The sequence below is a fragment of the Hemitrygon akajei genome, chromosome 4, assembly GCF_048418815.1.
Source record: "Hemitrygon akajei chromosome 4, sHemAka1.3, whole genome shotgun sequence".
In the NCBI taxonomy this organism is placed as follows: domain Eukaryota; kingdom Metazoa; phylum Chordata; class Chondrichthyes; order Myliobatiformes; family Dasyatidae; genus Hemitrygon; species Hemitrygon akajei.
Window position 1 is genome coordinate 163,490,443 of NC_133127.1, and position 22,550 is coordinate 163,512,992.

Genomic DNA, 22,550 nt, shown 5'->3' on the forward strand with positions numbered 1-22,550 from the left:
GGCTGCAGTATATATATTTTTTACCAGTCGTTAGGAGATATCGGAATGTTGTTCGTGCACTGTTCAGTAAAAAAGTATACGCAATGTAATTTGTGTGTTACCGATACGTATGTATATTTAAAAGTAGCCGCGTTACAGGCACGGTTCGAAAAAAAGCATTTGCAATATGTATTTGTTTATGTTACCATATGGATTTAATTAAAAGTTAAAAAATCCTCACATGTAATATCTTTCTGTGTAAATATCTCATATTACAACGTGGGACACCTGCGGCCTAAAATCCGGTGCGGCTTGTACAAGTACAAAATTGATTTTCTTTCTAAAATTAGAGCCAGTGGCTTTTAATCAGGTGCGCTCTGTAGTGCGAAATCTACGGTAAGTACAGGTGGCTCCCATTTTTCTAATGTTCGCTTTACGACAGATCGCTGTTACAAAAGACCTACATCAGTACCTGATTTCGCTAACCAAAGAGGATTTTTGCTTTTACGAATAAAGACACCTGCTTTATATGGGTGTTTACCCCGAGAAGGACCACCATGACCGTGAAGCCCTGTGCGTGCGTGTACGTGCCGATTTTTTTCTCCAAATCAATTTCAGCTCAGTCTTCCTGATTTTGATAAGTGAAACTACACTGTACATACAATATTTCTACTTTATATAGGCTGTATATTTATCATATCATTCCCGCTTTTACTATATGTTAGTGTTAATTTATGTTTTATGTGTGATTTGGTAGGTTATTTTTTGGGTCTGGGAAATTTTTCCCCCATATAAATTAATGGTAATTGCTTTTTCGCTTTACGACATTTCAGCTTACAAACAGTTTCATAGGAATGCTCTACCTTCGGATAGCGGGGGAAACCTGTATTCCACATTTACAATCAACATCACACGTACAAAATTCAGGGATGGAACGGCAAATGGGAAGAGGATCTCAACAAGACAGTCTTATTACTGTTCTTTTACATACAATGGCAATACCATTAATGAATTCTTCCCACCATCAACACCTTCAGAGCGACCACTAGCTGGAAACTTAACTAAATTAGGTACATAAATACAATTACCATTACAAGAAGTTACAGATTGGAGTAAATAAGTTACTTCTTAATTTTCAAAGCCCTTCTGAAATTGCACATGGCACAATTCGAGAGTGTGATGGAATATCTTATTCAGCCTCAATAAAATTGTCACAAAAAAAACCCCCACAAGATTATCATATCATGGGGTCATGTAGTATACCTCGTGCTCCCTGTGTAGCCTCCTGTACATTGGTGAGACGTAATGTAGATTGGGAGACCACTGTGCCAAGCACCTATGTTCCATCTGCCAGAAAAAGTGGGATCTCCCAGTGGCCACCCACTTCAATTCTACTTCCCATTCCAACATGTCAGTCCATGGCCTACTCTACTGCCGCAATGAGACCACACTCAGGTTGGAGAAGCCATACATTATATTCCATTTGGTTAGCCTCTAACCTGATGGCATGAACATTAATTTCTCGAACTTCCGGTAATGCTCCCCACTTCTATTCACCATTCCCAATCCCTCTCTCACCTTATCTCCTTACCTGCCCATCACCTCCCTCTGGTGCTCCTTCCCCTTCTCTTTCTTCCATGGTCTTCCACCAGCTATCAGATTCCCCCTTCTCCAGCCCTTTACATCTTTCACCTGTCAGCTTCCCAGCTCTTTACTTAAACCCTACCCCTCCTCTGGTTTCACCTATCACCTTCTACTTCTTCCTCCCTTCCCCCACCCTCTTGCTTGAACTCCTCATCTTTCTTTTTCCAGTCCTGATGCAGGGTCTCGGGACTCAATTTCCCTCGGGATCAATAAAGTATGTCTGTCTGTCTCGGCCCAAAACGTCGACTGTTTACGCTTTTCCATTGATGCTGCCTGGCCTGCTGAGTTCCTCCAGCAATTGTGTGTGTTGCAATAGATTTTTTGGCTGCTATAGGGCTGCAGGCATTTTCTGCTCTGCAGGAACTCTATCTGCAGCCACATTTCTGACTTAATGAACTGTTAAGGTTACAAATGTTCATAGAAACCCTGCTGCAACTTGGTGAGAACCTCCTGCAAGATACTCTGCAGCAATTTACCAAAGCTCAGTTTACCAAAAAGAAAATCTGCAGATGCTGGAAATCCAAGCAAGGCACACAAACTGCTGAAGAACTCTGCAGGCCAGGCAGCATCGATGGAAAAAAGTACAGTCGACACCTTTGGCTGGGACCTTCGACAGGACTATAAGGTGTTGGAATATAAGGTGTTGTTCCTCCAACCTGAGTGTGGCCCCATTGTGACAGTAGAGGAGGCCATGGATGGACATTTTGGAATGAGAATGGGAAGTGGAATTAAAATTTGTGGCTACTGGGAGGTCCCGCCTCTTCCGACGAATGTGCTGGACGCAGAGGCTGGTGGGTGGTAGGTGAGGACAAGAGGAATCCTATCCCTGGTAGGGTGGCAGGAGGATGGAGTAAGAGCAGATGTGCGTGAAATGGAAGAGATGCTGTTGAGGGCAGTATTGATGGTGGAGGAAGGGAAGTCCCTTTCTTTGAAAAAAGGAGGACATCTCCCTCGTTCTGGAATAAAAAGTCTCATCCTGAGAACAGCTGTGGCAGAGACGGAGGAATTGAGAGAAGGGGATGAAAGTTCAATTACAACCAGGTCTCAAAACAAAGCAATTGTACATTTTTGAAGAAAATGTGCAAAACTTGTTCAGTTGTAACTGAAATTACACCCATTTAACCAGGTGTAAAACACATAGTTAAGCTGAACATAAACATTTTCAGATAACATTTGCAAATTGTTTGTCAATATTTTGATTATTTACAAATCGTCCTAGTAAATTTCAGGAGTGACTTCTCATAACACAGAAGAACATTCAGGTGTCTCTTAATGAAAATAAAATGCAAAATTAATTACCTTCATGCTTCCCTTATGTAAAGCACAGGCAGAAACTTGAAATGCAGAATGACCCATATCTGCAAATACAACAATCTTTGATTTTTCCTCAGGGGATGGAAGATCTGGGTTGTAGATTCCATACGCCAGACAGGCTACAATAATAAGGATAGATTATTAGAGAAAAATATTCCAAAAGGAATCATCCATTAAAATCTTTCAACCTGACAGCATACCTGCAGTAGGATCATTCATTAACTTTAAGCAGTTCAAGCCAGCGATTCCAGCAGCTTTTAGTATTGAACTCCGTTCAGCATTGGTGAAAAAAGAAGGTACCTACAAAAGAAAATATATTTCATATCATATTGTACATTTTACTATTCAAGTTAGCATATCTTAGCTCAGCATTTTTACTGGAGAAAACTGTCAAAAATATTATAATTACTGCATTTCTAGAATGTCTGAGATGACTTTTTCAGAGCAGCTTATGATTCAGCCCACCAGGGGATCAGCTGTTCTGGATTTTGTGTTATGCATTGAATCAGACTGGATTAAAAAGCTAAGATAAAGAACCCCAAGGGGCAAGTGATGATAATATGATCAAATTCTCCCTGATATTTAAGAAGGAGAAACTAAAGTTAAATGCATCAGTACTACAGTGGAGTGAAGGGAATTACAGAGCCATGAGAGAGAGGAGCTGGCCAGAATTTATTGGAAAAGAACAGTGGCAGGGATGATGGTAGAGCAGCAATGGTTGTAATTTCTGGAAGCAATTTGGAAGGCACAGGATATATACATCCCAAAGAGGAAGATGTATTCCAAAGGAAGGATGCCACAACTGTGTCAAAGAAGAGAAGTCAAAGCCAACATTAAAGCCAAAGAGAGGGTATATAATAGAGCAAAAATTAGTGGGAAGTTAGATTAGGAAGCCTTTAAAAACCAGAAGACAACTAAAAAAGTAATTAAGATGGAATACAAAAGTAAGCTAGCCAATAATATTAAAGAGGATAGCAAACGTTTCTTCAGATATGTAAAATGTAAAAGAGAGGAGAGAGTGGATGTCTGACCAGTGGAAAACAATGCTGGAGAGGAAGTAATGGAGGACAAGGAAATGACAGCTTAATTGAATAAGTATTTTGCATCAGTTTTCACTGTGGAAGACACTAGCAGCGTGGTGGAAGTTGCAGATGTCAGACAGCATGAAGTGTGTGAAGTTATCATAATATAGAGAATGTTCTTCGGAAACTGAAAGGTCTAATGGCTCATAAGTCATCTGGACCAGATGGTGTACACCCCAGAGTTCTGAAAGAAGAGACTGAAGAGATCATGGAGGCTTTACTAATGACCTTTCAAGAATCATTAGATTCTGGAATGGTTCTTGAATACTGGAAAACTGTACATGTCACTTCGCTCCAAGAAGCGCGAGAGGCAGAAGAAAGGAACCTATAGGCCACTCAGTCTGACCTCAGTGGTTGGGATTATTATTGGAGTGGATTATTAAGGATGAGGTCTCAGGCTACTTGGAGGTATGTGATAAAATGGGCCATAATCAGCATGGTTTCTTTAAGGGAAAAATTTTGTGTGACAAATCTGTTGCAATTCATTGAAGTAGTAACAAGCAGGATAGACGAAGGAGGATCCACTGATGTTCTGTACTTGGATTTATGCCTTTGACAAGGTGCCACACATGAGGCTGCTTAACAAACTACAAAACTACAGGAAAGACTCTAGTATGGATAAAGCACTGGCTGATTGGCATGAGGCAAAGAGTGGAAATAAAGGCAGCCTTCTCCGACTGTCTACTGCTAACTAGTGGTGTTCCACAGGGTTCTGTGTTAGGACCAACTTTTTTTACATTATGCTTCAATGATTTGGATGATGGCATGGACAGCTTTGTTACAAAGTATGCTGATGATATGAAGATAGGTGGAGCGCAGGTAGTTTTGAGGAAGTAGAGAGGCTACTGTTACGAATGTGCCACAACTCTGAAGGGCCAAAGGGTACAAAGTAGCCCCCTACTTTTTGAGAATCACAAGATCGCTATTAATTCAGGTCTGGGGACCCAGGAAATGAGAGAGAGAATCCTCAAGGGTTTGGAATGTGTGTCCTGCCCTCAGCGAGATAAAGCCATGGATACCGGCCATTGTCTCTTGGAGACGGAATTGTGTATTGAGTACTGTACTATTCATTGAAGCCCTCCGGGAATGACCAGAGTGGGCTGGTTGAGGGATTGCATCATCCCAACCTGATTGACATCTGAGACCCCGTGAGTAAGGATAAAAGAGGTTCTGGGGAACAACCCCTTTAGACGCACCAGGAGAAACGCTAGAAATCCCGTGACAGCGTTTAATAGCGACAGCCAGTGGGGGCCCGCGTGCGTCCTTTTCCATTTGCCAAGGAATTGGCGGGACTTACCACGGAAGAATGGCTTTAGCTAAAAGGAGAAACCAACACCAACGGAACTCTGGAAGGATCGACATCATAAAAAGGAAAAGCTGGCAAGTTCTAAAAATCTGTCTCTTGACTCCAACCAAAGGCTGCAGCCTGAATGAACTTGAGTGACTTTTATATTTCCATCGGACAATACATTATCCTCTAGACAACGATAGAGCTATTTCTTATTATTATTATACCCGCACTTTTAGATCTAGTATTGACAACGTATAGTATCTGTATGTTTGCATTGATATTATTTTTGTGTATTTTTACCAATAAATACTGTTAAAATAGTACCATCAGACTTCAACGGACCTCTCTGTCTTTGCTGGTAAGTGACCCAGTTACGGGGTTCGTAACACTACAGAAGGACTTAAGACAGATTAGGAGAATGGGTAAAGAAATGGCAGATGGAATACAGTGTTGGGAAGTGTATGGTCATGTACTTTGATAGAAGGAATGGAAGGATTGACCATTTTCTAAATGGAGAGAAAAAACAACAAACTGTGGTGCACAGGGACTTAGGAGTCCCTGTGTAGGAATCCCTAAAGGTTAACTTGGAGGTTGAGTCTGTGATGATGAAGGCAAATGGAATGTTAGCATTCATTTCTAGAGGACTAAAATATAAAAACAAGGATGTAATCCTGAAACTTTATAAAGCACTGGTGAGTGCTCACTTGGAGTACCGTGAGCAGGTTTGAGTCCCTTATCTTAGGAAGGATGTGCTGAAACTGGAGAGGGTTCAAAGGAGGTTCACGAAAATGATTCTAGGATTGAACGGCTTGTCATATGAAGAATGCTCAATAGCTCTGGGCCCGTTTTCACTAGAATTCAAAAGAATGAGGGGTGACCTCACTGAAACCTATCGAATGGTGGAAGTCTTTGATAGAGTGGATGTGGAGAGAATATATCCCATGGTGGGAGAGTCCAAGACCAGAGGACACAGCCTTAAAATAGAGAGATGTCCTTTTAGAACAGTGATGAGTAGGAATTTCTTTAGCCAGAGAAGAGTGAATTTGTGGAATTTGTGGAATCCCTTCATGCCCTGTGGAGGCTGTCTTTATGTACATTTAAGGCAGATGTTGACAGATTTTTGATTGGTCAGGGCATGAAGGGATACAGGGAGAGAAGGCAGGAGAATGGGGCTGAGAGAAAAACTGGATCAGCCATGACAAAATGGCAGAGCAGACGCAATGGGCCAAATGGCCTAATTCTGCTCCTATATCTTATGGTAAAATTTTTATAACTTAATGTTGAGCAAATCTGAGAGTGTTTTTCCAAAGTACTGAGACAACCACTGCTATTTAAAAATTTGAACAGACCTAGATTCTGTACAGTAATTGTATAAAGGGCATAATAAAAACTGGTATACAAAATAAGTATCTCCACGAATGAAGCTGATCAAAGAATAAGATAATCACATCTATGTTAATGCGATTTGAACACAGCAATGTCCATGCCTAAAAATACTTACAGAAATTACACAATCAGATACAGGCTTTTTCAGATTACTTTCAGCAGTCGCCTTCAGTTTGCTTAGCAACATTGCTGTAATCTGTTCTGTGGTGAAATGCTGTTCTTTATTCATGTACATAACCTACAAGCAAGAACATAAACCACTGAAGAACAAATTGATTTACAAATTAGAGCCTTAATCTTCATTTCTTGCACCATAACTGGCAACTTGCATATTTGCATCAAACATCTGGTATCGTTCCATCTTAATGCTTTACTTGTGCTTTTATTCTCAATGTTCACTTTCTAAAGACCTCAGAAAGAAATTAGGTACTGTTCAAATTTGTTCAAATTGGTATTAGATATTACAAGTGTTATTTTTGGTACTTTGTAATTTCTATCTGGTTCAGTACATAAAGTACCATTTATACAGTCAATCACATTTTCTGTCACTAAGCCCACAACTTCTTGCACCAGCTCCCAATTATCTGTTCCCTACCCTGTCGAACTTGAACCCTCAATCATATTTTAGAAGAGGATAGCAACAATACTTTTTCTGTGATCACTATAGCCTTTGCAAATATTGGTTTAATAAGGTAGTACACAAGGTACATAAGGTAGACTTTTGTACTAAGTCTCTGGAATCACCATTCAGTGCAATTCTTCTCTCACACACACTAAAGAATATGAAATCCAAAATTCATAATGCTTCAATTTTCTACCTCTACAGATACTAATTCCTTTTCCAATGGCACCTTCTATTGCAAATGCCTTCCAAACAATTGAGGTTAAGTATTTCCTTCCAAGTGATTCATCAATTTACTTGTATGTAACTGGAGGAACCAAATGCAAATTAGGTGAACACTTTTCAGAGAAGAGTCTGCAAAATGAGTCAAAGTTTCCATGTACCTACAATTTCAGTTACCCAGATTTCTCCTATCACGACCTTGTGGTTTTCAGCCTCCTACACTGATCCTATGAAGATAACCTTAGGACAAATCTTATCTTACAAGGTATATTACTGACTCTCAATTCAGCACTAATTTCAACAATTGCAGGTAGTCCGCATTTCAACTTATTTTTATCTTTGTCTCCCCCCCACAAAAAATATTCCAGGTTTTTTTTTCTCCTGTTTATACTTCTCCTGGCAGATGCTTTTTTGCTAGTTAATCATGCCTTTGTAGCGACTCACTTCCTAGCGCACTCGAACCGGCTCACAAATAGCCAGCGCGCCGGCACAAAGGCCAGGTCTGCTTCACCAACAAAGGGAAAAGCCTGCAGGGGTTTGTGAGTACGTGCACCTTACAGCATCCGCGCCTGGGGAGGGTAGGATGAGGGAGGCTTTAAAGCAAGGCTGTGAAGTTCGAATAAAATCTTCTTTAGTTGCAGTTTACGAACTCCGTGTCGTTATTTTAGCACTGTGTGTAGCACACCGCTATAATTGGTGACCCCGACGGTCCAAACGATTTTTGGACCGGAGATGACCGACGCCGCATCTGTTCATGCGGTTTCATTGAAACTGCCAAGCTTCTGGATGCTGCGACCTCACCTCTGGTTCCAGCAAGCAGAAGCCCAATTCCACGTTCGGCAGATAACCTCAGAGGACACACGTTACTACTACGTGGTGAGCTCCCTCGACCAGGACGCAGCAGCCCAGGTTGCGGAGTTCGTACAGTCTCCCCCAGCGGACGGCAAGTACACGGAATTCAAAGCCTTGCTCATGAGGACTTTCGGACTCTCATGGCGCGAGCGGGCTGCCCGTTTACTGCACCTGGATGGTTTGGGAGACAGACCTCCATCGGCTTTAATGAATGAGATGTTGTCTCTGGCCGGAGGACACAAGCCCTGCCTCATGTTTGAGCAGGCATTCCTGGAGCAGCTGCCCGAGGACATACGCCTGCTGCTGTCCGACGCGGATTTCAGCGACCCCCGGAAGGTGGCAGCCTGGGCGGACTTGCTGTGGAAAGCCAAGAATGTGAGTGGGGCATCCATCACACAGATCACCAGGCCACGCTCTCAGCAGCAAACCAGTCCAGGCCCGGCTGCCGAGCCCACTAACCCCAGAGGCAGGGGTGGGGAGCCCAACGAACAATGATGTTTCTACCACCAGCGGTGGGGCGCAAAAGCCCGCCGTTGTCGCCCGCCCTGCCAGTTCCCGGGAAACGCCAGGGCCAGCCGCCGCTGATGGCTATGGCGGCTGGCCATCGGGATAGCCTCCTGTATGTGTGGGACAAGAGGTCGGGACGCCGTTTTTTGGTCGACACTGGTGCTGAGATCAGCGTCTTACCTCCGACGAGTTACAACACCCGCAACAGGGCACCGGGTCCCCCCGCGGGCCGTGAACGGCAGCACGGTAAGGACCTACGGCACCCGTACGGTGCAGCTACAGTTCGGCTCCAGCCAGTTTACGTGGGACTTCACACTGGCCGCCGTAGCCCAACCGCTTCTGGGTGTGGATTTTTTGCAGGCTCACAGCCTGCTGGTCGACCTGCCGAGGCAGAGGCTGGTCCACGCCGAGACCTTTCAGATGTTCTCCCTGGGAGAAGCCCAGTTGCCAGCCCCACACCTCGACTCCATCACGCTGTCCAACAACGACTTCACCAGGGTCCTGACGGATTTCCCATCGGTTCTGGCACCGCAGTTCACGGCAGCCATGCCCCGACACGGCGTACAGCACCACATCCCGACCCAGGGACCACCCCTCCATGCCCGTGCTCGGCGGCTTCCCCCGGACAAGCTCTGACTGGCGAAGGAGGAGTTCAAGAGGATGGAGGAATTGGGGATCATCCAGTGGTCCGACAGCCCATGGGCCTCCCCCCTGCACATGGTGCCCAAAGTGACAGGTGGCTGGAGACCGTGCGGCGACTACCGCAGGCTGAACGAGGCTACCACACCGGACCGCTACCCTGTGCCGCACATTCAGGACTTTGCAGCAAACCTGCACGGCGCACGGATCTTCTCCAAGGTAGACCTCGCCGGAGGATACCATCACATCCCGATGCATCCGGACGACATCCCCAAAACGACTCTCATAACCCTCTTCGGCCTTTTCGAGTTCCTCCGCATGCTGTTCGGCCTGAAGAATGCCGCACAGACGTTCCAGCGTTAATGGACGCGACCTGGACTTCGCATTCATCTATTTGGACGACATCCTCATAGCCAGCAGCAGTCGTCAGGAGCATCTGTCCCACCTCCATCAACTCTACACCCGACTGAGTGAATACGGTCTAACGATCAACCCGGCCAAATGCCAGTTCGGGCTCAACACCATCGATTTCCTGGGCCACAGGATTACTAAAGACAGGGCAACCCCTCTGCCCGCTAAGGTAGATGCGGTCCGCCATTTCCCCCGACCCACCACTGTCAAAGGCCTTCAGGAATTCGTAGGTATGGTCAATTTCTACCACCTCTTCCTCCCTTCAGCTGCCCGAATCATGCGCCCCCTGTTCGCCCTGCTGTCGGGTCCGGGCAAGGACATTACCTGGGACGAGGAGTCCGCCACTGCTTTCATTCAAATGAAGGAAGGCTTGGCGAACGCCGTGATGCTAGTGCACCCCAGAATGGACGTCCCTACCGCCCTCACAGTGGACGCATCTAACACAGCAGTCGGTGGGGTGCTGGAGCAACTCATCGCGGGTCGCTGGCAACCCCTGGCGTTTTTCAGCAAACACCTGCGACCACCCGAGCTCAAATACAGTGCTTTCGACCGGGAACTGTTGGCACTATACCTGACAATCTGGCATTTCAGGTACTTCTTGGAAGGTAGGCCCTTCACCGCGTTCACGGACCACAAGCCACTTACCTTTACGTTCACGAAGGTGTCCGATCCCTGGTCGTCCCGCCAGCAGCGCCATCTGTCCTACATCTCTGAATACATGACGGACATCCGGCACGTCTTGGGTAAGGACAATGTTGTGGTGGACGCACTCTCTCGCCCTAACATCCAAGCCCTTTCCCAAGGGGTAGACTTTGAGGCGCTGGCAGAGGCGCAGCAGGCAGACAAGGAGATCCCGAGTTACAGAACCGCAGTCTCCGGTTTGCAGCTCCAAGACCTCCCCGTAGGCCCAGGTGAGAGGACCCTACTCTGTGATGTCGCCACCGGCCAGCCCCGTCGTCCCGACACCTTGGCGGCGACGCGTTTTCGACTCCATTCATAACTTGGCACACCCCTCCATCCACACTACCGTCCGGATGGTCTGCAGCAGGTTTGTTTGGCACGGACTCCGCAAGCAGGTCAGTGAATGGGCCAGAACGTGCATGCACTGCCAGACAGCCAAGGTGCAGCGGCACACCAAAGCTCTGCCACAGCAGTTCCACCCCACCCGCCGGCGTTTCGACCACATTCATATGGATATCGTGGGCCCCCTGCCAGTGTCGCGCGAAGCACGGAACCTCCTAACTATCGTGGACCTGTTCACAAGATGGCCAGAGGCGGTCCCACTCACCGACACCACCTCCGAATCTTGCGCCCGGGTACTGATCGCCACCTGGGTGTCCCGCTTTGGTGTACCGGCCCACATTATCTCCGACAGAGGCGCCCAGTTCACCTCCAGCCTGTGGTCAGCTATGGCCAGCCTTTTGGGGACTCAACTGCACCACACCACTGCCTACCACCCACAGTCGAATGGACTAGTGGAGTGTTTCCACCGTCACCTAAAGTCGGCTCTCATGGCCCGCCTGAGAAGACCTAACTGAGTGGATGAGCTTCCCTGGGTCCTACTCGGCATCCGCACGGCGCCCAAAAACGATCTGCACACCTCGTCGGCCGAGTTGGTGTACGGCGCACCCCTGGTCGTTCCCGGGGAGTTCATACCAGCCCCAAGGGGGCGAGAGGAAGAACCCGTAGCAGTCCTGGACAGACTACGTGAGAGGCTCGGTGACCTGGCCCCCATACCCACTTCGCAGCATGGGCAGAACCTGACCTGCGTACCCAAAGACCTGCAGAACTGTAAGTTTGTGTTTGTACAAAGGGGCGGGCATCGGCCACCGCTGCAACGGCCCTACGAGGGGCCGTTTACGGTGATCAGGAACAACGGGTCCACGTTCGTGCTGGACGTTGGGGGGAGAGAGGAGGTTTTCACGGTGGACCGACTCAAACCGGCCCATGTGGACTTGGCACAGCCGGTCGAGTTTCCGGCACCGCGGCACAGAGGCCGACCTCCCAAACAGGGTCCGGCCCAGACTGTGGACATTGGGGGGTGTATCGCTGGTTCTGGGGGGGGGGGTTATGTGGCGACTCACTTCCTAGCGCACTCGAACCAGCTCACAAATAGCCAGCGCGCCGGCACAAAGGCCAGGTCTGCTTCACCAACAAAGAGAAAAGCCTGCGGGGGTTTGTGAGTACGTGCACCTTACAGCATCCGCGCCCGGGGAGGGCAGGATGAGGGAGGCTTTAAAACAAGGCTGTGAAGTTCGAATAAAATCTTCTTTAGTTGCAGTTTACCGACTCCGTGTTGTTATTTTAGCGCTGCGTGTAGCACACCGCTACACCTTTACCATTTTCCCCCACTCAGGTTCATCATCATTTCTGTCATTTAATCTCTTGTTCCATCACAGATGGTTGTGTCTCCTCTACTTGCCGTGCCTTTTTGTATTCATCTCCAACATACCCAGTTTAGATGAAAAACCAGACACAACGTGACCTACGAGAACTTCTAGCCAACAAACCCGATGACAATTTCTAGAAATAATTACTATTTACAAGTTGAAATAGCATAGGCTGTGGACTTGCCCAATTTCCCACAAACACTTTCTATGGTGAAACCTTAGACACCATCCAATTTTGTTGCTACAACTACATCTGAATCCTCAATACCCAAAGCCTGGACTGACACCAATTTACTGCCCTCTATTGTGCCTATTGTTTATTATTTATTGTAATGCCTGCACTGTTTTGTGCACTTTATGCAGTCCTGGGTAGGTCTGTAGTCTAGTGTTTTTTTCTGTGTTGTTTTTACGTAGTTCAGTGTATTATTTCATATAGCACCACGATCCTGAAAAACGTTGTCTCATTTTTACTGTGTACTGCACCAGCAGTTATGGTCGAAATGACAATAAAAAGTGACTTGATTTGACTTGACTTAAAGATCTTGGCAATTGATGTCAAACTATATCCAACATATATTATTCAAACATACCGGAGTCAAATTTTGTATGTGGATTTCATCTCATTTTGGAGAGCAAAAAATAGGTTGCAACTTCCGAGTACAAATGAGAATCAATGATCACTAGGTTTCTGAACTGTATTAATTGTCATAAAATCACAAGAGTTGTGAAACCAACTGTCAGTATTCAATCACAGGATTCATGCAGTTATCTAGCTTTCTCTGCACACCACTGGAGAGTAACAAAAATGTACTAAACTGGCATCAGTCGACAAGTCAGATGCAGTTAACAAAACAAAAATAAATAAAATAAAATTGGTAGGACCACTAGCCTACAGTGAATTTTACAGCAAAATCAACCTTTGTTTTAAAATGACTGGTATAAATTGCAGCAAACTGAAACCGCATAAGGATTAATTACAAAACCTCTTGATAATAACTGGCTCCCTTATCCTACAGGTGACAGAAAGAACAGGGAAATTATAAGTTATTTTGCTCATACACAGAATCCAATTGAAACATCTTGACCCAACATTGTTGACTGACAACACAAACACCTACGTCAGGATGCTGTTCATCGACTATACCCAGCATTTAGTACCATTATTCCCACAATCCTGATTGAGAAGTTGCAGAACCTCGGCCTCTGTACCTCACCCTGCAACTGGAGCTTCGACTGCCTAACCGGAAGACCACAGTCTGTGCGGATTGCTGTTATCATGTCCTCCTCGCTGACAATCAACACTGGTGCACCTCAGGAGTTTGTGCTTAGCCTACTGCTCTACGCTCTGTATACACATGACTATGTGGCTAGGCATAGCTCAAATACCATCTACAAATTTGCTGATGATACAACCATTGTTGGTAGAATCTCACCACTTGACCAGAGGGCATACAGGAGTGAGATATGCCAACTAGTGGAATGGTGCCACAGCAACAACCTGGCACTCAACGTCAGTAAGACAAAAGAGCTAACTGCGGACTTCAGGAAGGGCAAGATGAAGGAACAAATACCAATCCTCAGAGGGATCAGAAATGGAGAGAGTGAGCAGCTTCAAGTTCCTGGGTGTCATAATCTGAGGATCTAACCTGGTCCCAACATATCGATGTAGTCATAAAGAAGGCAAGACAGCAGCTATATTTTATTAGGAACTTGAAGAGATTTGGCATGTCAACAAATACACTTAAAATCTTCTATAGCTATACTATGGAGAGTATTCTGACAGGCTGCATCACTGTCTGGTATGGAGGACTGCACAGGACTGAAAGAAGCTGCAGAAGGTTGTAAATCTAGTCAGCTCCATTAGCCTACAAAGTACCCAGGACATCTTCAGGGAGCAGAGACTCAGAAGGGCAGTGTCCATTATTAAGGACCCCCAGCACCCAGGGCATGCCCTTTTCTCACTGGTACCATCAGGTAGGAGGTACAGGAGCCTGAAGGTGAAGGCACACACTCAGCAATTCAGAAACAGCTTCCTCCCCTCTGCCATCCATTTCCTGAATGGACACTACCTCACTTTTTAAAAAAAAATACAGTATTTATGTTTTTGCACATTATACATAATTGATTTACTGGTTTATTTATTATGTTTTATTTTATTTATTAATATTATCTTTTCTCTCTGCTAGATTATGTATTGCATTGAACTGCTACTGCCAAGTTAATAAATATCACGTCACATGCCCGTGATATAAACCTGATTCTGATTCTAAAAAGGTTTTCAATACATATAAAAAACTAAGTGTTTCTGATGTTCTTGATATACTCAACAACAAGAAAATTCAAATACACTTGCCTTAATTCCCACACCGGTTTCCATCGGAACAAGATCAAAAACTAGCTTATCTTTCTGATTTTGAATAAAAGGATCATTAAAAGCTCGACCATGGAATCTTTTGAAGTTTATTATAGTGTTCTTGGCATTTGTGATTAGCTGCAAAGTGAAAGGAAAAAACAAAAGTTTTACTAAATAATACTAGGTTACATGTTCACACAAAGAAGAAAATCCACTTGTTAGATAAGGTCCAATTTGAAATAGAAAGCTTCTTAAAGTAGGCAGAATATGCAGAAAATAACAGGTCTTTCCTTTCATCTCCATGGAACCTAAAATGAAGTGGATTTGACTTCAGCACTACCATCTCAGAGAACTGTATGATTCTGATCTTACTCTGAAGACAGCCATGGTACTCAGCACATAAAATACAGAACAGCACAACACAGGAACCAGGCTCATTGGCAGTCTCCTTCGGCTCTTCCCACTTCCATCAAACAAAACATGTAGCCATGGGCACTTACATGGGTCCCAGCTATGCCTGCCTTTTTGTTGGCTACATGGAACAGTCTATGTTCCAGACCAACACTGGGATCACTCCCTAACTTTTCCTACGCTATATCGACCACTACTTTCTGCACCCATGTGGAGCTCGTTAACTTCATCAACATTGCCTCCAACTCCACTCTGCCTTCAGATTTACCTGGTCCATTTCCGACATCTCCCTCCCCTTTCTCGATCTCTGTCTATCTCTGGAGACACTTTACCTACTAATGTATTTTTAGAAACATACCAACTCTTACAGCTACCTGGACTATACCCCTTCCCAACCTGTTACTTGCAAAGAAAAACCCTTCTCTCAATTCCTTCATCTCTACTGTATCTGCTCTTAAGATGAGAGGCCTTTCACTCTGGAACTAGTCCTGGTGAACTACAGACTCCATATCCTTACAATTGATGCACACAATTTTCCAAATAATTGCATAACCAAAGTTTTATACAGTTGTATCATGATTTTGTATTCAACAGCCTGGCTGATGAAGGTAAAGCCATAAGCTTTATTTACCACCTTGTCTACTTCTGTTGCCACTTCCAAGGAACTCCATGAACTCTATGAACGGGAACTCCATGATGTCTTTGTGCAACAATGATCCTAAGGGTCTTGCTGTTACTATACATTTACCTCTTATATTTGATCTTGCAAAGCGCAGCATCTCAGACTTCTCCAGATTAAACTCCATCTGCCATTTCTCTGCCCACATTTCCGAATGGTCTATATCTTGCCGAATCCTTTGAGAACCATCCTTGTTATTCAAAACTCCACCAACTGTTGTGTTTTCTGTAAACTTACTAATCATCCTACCTCCATTTTAATCCAAATTGCTCATTTACAAGCTACAAAGCTCCCAGCACTGATTTTTGTGGAACATCACTGGTCTCTTACCTCCAGTTGGAACATCATGCCTCCACCACCACCCTGCCTTCTATGGCTAAGCCATCTTTGAATCAAATCTACCAGTTCTCCATAGATGCCACATACCCTAATATTGAGGATCTGTCTACAAGGGAACTGAAGACTTCAACAAAGTCCATGTATACAATACCCACTTATTTCTCTTCATTAATCATCTTCCTCAAAATGTCAATCAAATTTGTAAGACAGCAATTGACAGATTTCAGTGAGGGCATCTTAATGTCCTAAAATCCCTATTAAGCATCCATTCTTAAGAACAACTGACTCAATCATATCATCTTCGTTGGACTCTAGAAATCATAATCAACACATCAGCAGTGGAATAAGAGGCAATAGCTTATAGGAATGTTCTTTTGGCTGATGAACATATGTACAGTTCTAAAGGCAAGAGAGGGGCAGCATATAATATTAATGCAGAAGTAAAATAAGTATTGTGAACTGAATTACACATTCCAGCTGCTCTGCATACATTCAATAGCTACTTTCTCACAAGCAACTGTAATGTAAACCACTGCCGACACGTTTTGCATCCTGCATAACTCGTGTGACAAGTTGTAGATGTATGTAATCATTGTCATTTCAAACATCTCAGCACAACTAACATTAAAAAAAATGAAAGAACAAGCTGCTTTGAGCTAAATCTTGTAGCAAAAGAGGGTCAAGTTTAGTATTTGGAATGATTACCTCCATACACTACAATAAGCATTCTTAAATCAAACCAGTTACAACAGAGGATCAGCGCAAATCAGTTTGAAGATTTTACTTTCAAATCTCAACTGGCAAGAACACTGGCAATCATAATCTCAAATGACAGAATACTAAAACTACAAATGTAAATGCAACTCTAAACTGTAAATTCAATTTCCCTTTTCCCACTCTACATCTTCATCTAGTTTTGACTCAACAATTACACACAAAGAAATACTTTATCAAATAGTTTTAATGTAAAGTGTTTGATGAAAAAGATTACCTACAATTTAAGATGGCCCAAACCTTATTAGGGTATTGCAAATTACAACTTATACAAGATAAACCAAGTGATTCTAATTACACATAAGCAATCAATGGAAACCTTTCTGATGAACATGAGCTCAGTACTACAAGGTGAGAAAGGGGCAAAAAATGAAGCGCCAAAATGCTAATGCAGAAGTAAAATAAGTTTGGAAGAGGAGATAAAATAAAATCATACCTGACTTTTAGCTGCAATTCCAACCGCCCTGTTCTTGTAGCCAAAGGATACAACTGAGCTGGGTGGTGAAAACAATAGTATGTTATATATCTCTAGTTAAAATACAAATGAAGTATTTAATTAGCAATGGATGTACAATTTCATGCTCCCATATGCACTGTTCTTAGTGAAGGGAATAAGAATTTGTCCCATGTTCAACATCAGAATCAGATTTAATATCACCAGCATACGTTGTGAAATTTGTTAACTTTGCGGCAACAATACAAGATAATATAAAAAGAACTGAATTACAGTGAATATCCTGACGAATGGTCTTGGCCGGAAACGTCGACAGTGCTTCTCCTTATAGATGCTGCCTGGCCTGCTGTGTTCCACCAGCATTTTGTGTGTGTTGTTAGTGAATATATATTTTTTTAACATATTAAACAGTTAAACAAATAGTGCAAAACAGAAATAAAAAATAGGGAGGTAATGTTCTTTAGTAATCAGATGACAGAGAGGAAGAAGCTGTTTCTGAATCATTGAATATGTGTCTTCAGGTTTCTGTACAGGTAGTCCCCGAGTTACGAACGTCCGACTTACAGACAACTCAAACTTACAACCAAAGAAGAACGCCATCCGCCATTTTGTCGGATTGCGATGCCGTCTGCCATTTCACGTCAAATCGCAATGCCATCCGCCATTTTACCTCGTTGCCGTTGACACTGTGTTGCGTGTTTAACTTTGTATTTGGCTTAAATTTTTCTTAGTAAGATTCACCCTGACCCCGCCCCCCCCCCCACTTCCAGTTGGCTGGTGGCACAGTGAGATCAGCACCGGGCTGGAGAACGGAGTTTTCCGAGTTTGATCCAGTAATAGACCGTTCCCGTGCCGGGTTGATGTCGATCCAGTGACTCTGTACCATCCGTGCTGGGTTGATGTTGAGCTCGCAACTCGACCCTGTAAAAATAAACACTGCCACCTCCAGTTTAAATTCCCATGCGGAATATTGTGGAGGATCAAATACCCAAACCCAGCACAGCCCCCCACTTGTCCCATTTAGCCTGTCTCAGTGCTGTGGTCCTTAGGACCCAGCAAAGCTCGGGAGCCGCCACCCACAGTGTTTCTGTTCCATTGACGGGAAGTGATCGCGATTGAAAATAAAGTGGAAATAATAAAGCGTTTGGAAAGAGGTGAAACGCCATCAGTCATCGGAAAAGCGTCAGGCTACAGTCAGTCAACGATCAGAACAATTTTAAAGGATAACGGATAAAGTGAGAATAATGGAGCATGTGAAACGCCCTGCAACGCAGTGGTTTAATCATTGGAATACATACGTTTAAGTGTTTTATATGCATAGAAAGGTAAAATATATACTATATACTAAGACAAAGGTTTGACTAACTGACGCTAAATAATACCGGATGTACTTGTTCTGACTTCCGTACAAATCCGGCTTAAAGACAGACTCAGGAACGGAACTCGTACATAACCAGGGGACTGCCTGTACTTCCTTTCTGATGGTAACAATGAAAAGAGGGCATGTACTGGTTGGTGGGGGTCCTTAATGATGGATGGCACCTTTTTGAGGCACCGCTCCTTGAAAGTATCTTAGATACTATGGAGACTACTGCTCATGATGGAGCTGACTAATTTTACAACTCCCTGCAGCTTACTTCGATCCTGTGCAGTAGTCCCCTCCTCCCATAACAAGTAGTCAAAATGCTCTCTATGGTACATTTGTAGAAATTTGCAAGTGTTTTAGGTGATACACCCAATCTGCTCAAACTTCTAATGAAATATAGTCGCTTTATAGCTGCATCGGCATGTTGGGATCAGGTATTTTATATATAGAGCAAGGGAGCCTAAGACTTTTGCACAGTACTATATTTAATCGATGTGGAGAACTGTAAATGTATCAGGAGCAAAGGATGTTGGGATTAGTGAGGGTGGTGAGCTGTGGGACAGGTGACAGAGAAGGAGTGCCAGGGGCAGGGGGTGGCACAGGTGCAGACACACCCAGCCACAAGACATCAGGCAAGGTCATTTGATTTCAATCAATTGTTTTATTGATTATTACAGAATGTCTCTCTGGTGCACCCCATTCCCCATCCTCTCCTTTCCCCCCCTTTTCTTAATCATGATTCCCATCTCCCTGCCCCCTTCCTACTCTCAGTCCACAATAGAGACCCAAATCAGAATCAAGATTATCATTACTCACATAATTTTTTATTTCCGGGGCAGCAGTGTAATGCAATACATAAAATTACTACAGTACTATGCAAACAGCTTAGGCAACCTAGCTATATACATGTGTCTAAGACTGTTGTACAATGCTGTGCATTTATTTTCTTTGAAAAATATTACAATAAATTTTCCAATGAAGCTAGTAAGTTTCAATCAGGGTACTAGCAAGTTTCAAGGGATTATAGGAAACAGCACCCTAGAAGCTGCTTTGTCCTTGAATGTTTTTGCAGCTGCATTCATCCATGCGTGAACTGTTCACCATCGTGTTCGTGACTTATGCATTATGAATAAAGTTTTGGGAAGTCAGAAGGCAAATTATACACCATCAGATGCCCAGTTTTAATTTGCTCATTGGCTACAGGATTAGTAGCTCTTCGAGTTGAGTTTCTGGTCAATGCTGATACACCCAGGAATGACAGATGGTTTAGCCATAGTATTACTACTACATGTCTGGAGTAGAAGATTAGGCTCCCTTGATGTTCATTGCTTATTTGTATGACAAGAGCATTATAGTCATACTATATGTAGCTCTGAAGATTGATAGCACTTAAACAATTGGGGATCCTTAAAATGCTAATTTGCAGGTTGAGTCAGTAGTAAGTAAATGCCATGTTCATTTCCAGAAGAGTAAAATACAAAAGCAAGGTGATGCACCATCAATAACTCTCTGAGATATGAGGTGAGATATAGGCTTTCATTGGCTGGAAGAAAGAACAAGCAGCAATTGACCACCACACTGCATCCTGGAGACTGAGGCCGGGGCGGAGTCCCCAATCACCTTTATACCGGGGTCTGTGGGAGGAGCCACAGGAGCAGTCAGCAGGGGGGGGGGGGGGGGGGGGGGGGTGTCCCGACAGGTATATGTAGTTCACCACATTCACCCTCCCTTTGTTTTAAAAGAGAGTCCCCATGGGGCGAAGTTTCTTACAAGTATATTTACAGGTTAAGTCTATCAGGTGGTCAAATCTGTCGCTGCAATCTACGTAGCACCGGCTGTGATTGCACAGGTGCCGGTGGTGATTGCACCGGAGACGGTGGGTGTGCTGGTTCCGGCCTAACTGGAGGTGTCAGCCCACTAGGCGTCAGTGATCCCTCACGCGTGTGCAAGGCGCCTGGTATATACACGTACGAGACGCCCGGTATAGGAGTGTCGTGAGGAGTCTGTGTAGGGCTCAGTGTGCGCGGTGTCACCTCGGGTACAGGGTTCATAGTTACCGTGGAGTGTTCGGGGTAGTGGTCTGCTGCTCCGGTGGGCGCCAGGTCGCGGACGGAGACCGTGTCCTCCCGCCCATCAGGTAAGACCACGTAGGCATACTGGGGGTTCGCATGTAGAAGGTGAACCCTCTCGACCAGCGGGGAGAATTTATTGCTCCTCGCATGTTTCCGGAGCAGCACTGGCCCTGGGGATGTCAGCCAAGCTGGTAGGGTGGTCCCAGTGGCAGACTTCCTGGGAAAAGAGAATAGGCGCTCGTGAGGGGTGGCATTGGTGGACGTACATAACAGGGAGCAGATAGAGTGGAGTACCTCGGGGAGGACCTCCTGCCATCGAGAGACCGGCAACCCTTTTGACTTAAGGGCTAAAAGTGTGGCCTTCCACACTGTGGCATTCTCCCTCTCCACCTGTCCATTTCCCCGGGGATTATAGCTCGTGGTCCTACTAGTAGCAATGCCCCTAGCTAGCAGGTACTGGCGCAGCTCGTCACTCATAAAGGAGGACCCTCTATCACTGTGGATACAGCAGGGATATCCGAACAGAGTGAAGAGCTGGTGCAGGGCTTTTGTGACGGACGTGGCAGTGGTGTCGGGGCAGGGGATGCCAAAGGTGAACCACGAGTACTCGTCGATAATGTTGAGAAAGTAGACATTGCGGTCGATGGAGGGAAGGGGGCCCTTAAAGTCAACACTCAGTTGCTCAAAGGGGCAGGTGGCCTTGATAAGTTGCACCTTTTCAGGACGGTAGAAGTGCAGTTTGCACTCAGCGCAGACTTGGCAGTCCCTGGGTCATCGTGCTGATGTCCTCAAGGGAGTATGGCAGGTTCCAGGCTTTCACGAAATGGTAAAATCGGGTGACCCCGGGGTGGCAAAGATGTGCATGGAGGGCGTATAGCTGGTCGAGCTGTGCGCTGGCACACGCTCCCCGTGATAGGGCATCAGGGGGCTCATTGAGCCTTCCAGGCCGGTACAGGATATCATAGTTGTAGGTGGAGAGTCCTATTCTCCACCTCAAAATTTTATCATTTTTGATTTTGCCCTGCTGTTGGTTGCTGAACATGAACGCAACTGAGCGCTGGTCGGTCAGCAAGGTGAACCTTTTGCCAGCGAGATAGTGCCTCCAGTGCCTAATAGCTTCCACTATGGCCTGGGCTTCATTTTTCACCGCAGAGTGCCGAATTTCAGGGCCTCGAAGGGTACGAGAAAAGAATGCTACTGGCCTTCCTGCCTGATTGAGGGTAGCAGCCAGCACGAAATCGGAGGCGTCAACTCTCTACTTGGAAGGGAATGGTCTCGTCCACCGCATGCATCGTTGCTTTGGCAATGTCCCCTTTAATGCGGCTGAAGGCCGCGCGGGCCTCGGCAGAGAGGGGAAATGTGGTAGACTTGATCAGGGGGCGGGCCTTGTCTGCGTAATGGGGGACCCATTGAGCATAATAGGAAAAGAAGCCCAGGCACCGTCTGAGGGTGGTGGGAAGAGGGAGTTCTAACAGGGGGCGCATACGGTCGGGATCAGGGCCAATGACCCCGTTCTCCACGACATACCCAAGGATAGCGAGTTGGGTGGTTCCGAACACGCACTTGTCCCTGTTATAAGGTTCAGGGGCTTTGGCCACTTGGAAAAATCACTGGAGGTTGGCGTTGTGATCCGACCAGTCGTGACCACAGATGGTGATATTATCCAGATAGGGAAATGTGGCCTTCAGTTGGCACTGGTTCACCATCCGGTCCATTTCCCTCTGGAAGACCGAGACACCATTTGTGACACCGAATGGGACGCG

The 22,550-nt window shown here is 45.2% G+C and overlaps 1 protein-coding gene across 2 annotated transcripts in view; it reads right to left on the reverse strand.

Moving 5' to 3' along the window:
- Window positions 1-22,550, reverse strand: part of LOC140726882 (heat shock protein 105 kDa-like) — a 77,039-nt gene that overhangs the window by 44,133 nt on the left and 10,356 nt on the right. For both annotated transcript variants that reach the window (XM_073043845.1, XM_073043844.1), the window contains exons 2-6: window positions 17,332-17,389; window positions 14,693-14,830; window positions 6,812-6,934; window positions 3,138-3,237; window positions 2,923-3,056 (exon numbers count right to left, since the gene is read on the reverse strand). In XM_073043845.1, the coding sequence (XP_072899946.1) occupies window positions 2,923-3,056; window positions 3,138-3,237; window positions 6,812-6,934; window positions 14,693-14,830; window positions 17,332-17,389 (553 nt within the window). The remainder of the gene's footprint in view (window positions 1-2,922; window positions 3,057-3,137; window positions 3,238-6,811; window positions 6,935-14,692; window positions 14,831-17,331; window positions 17,390-22,550) is intronic.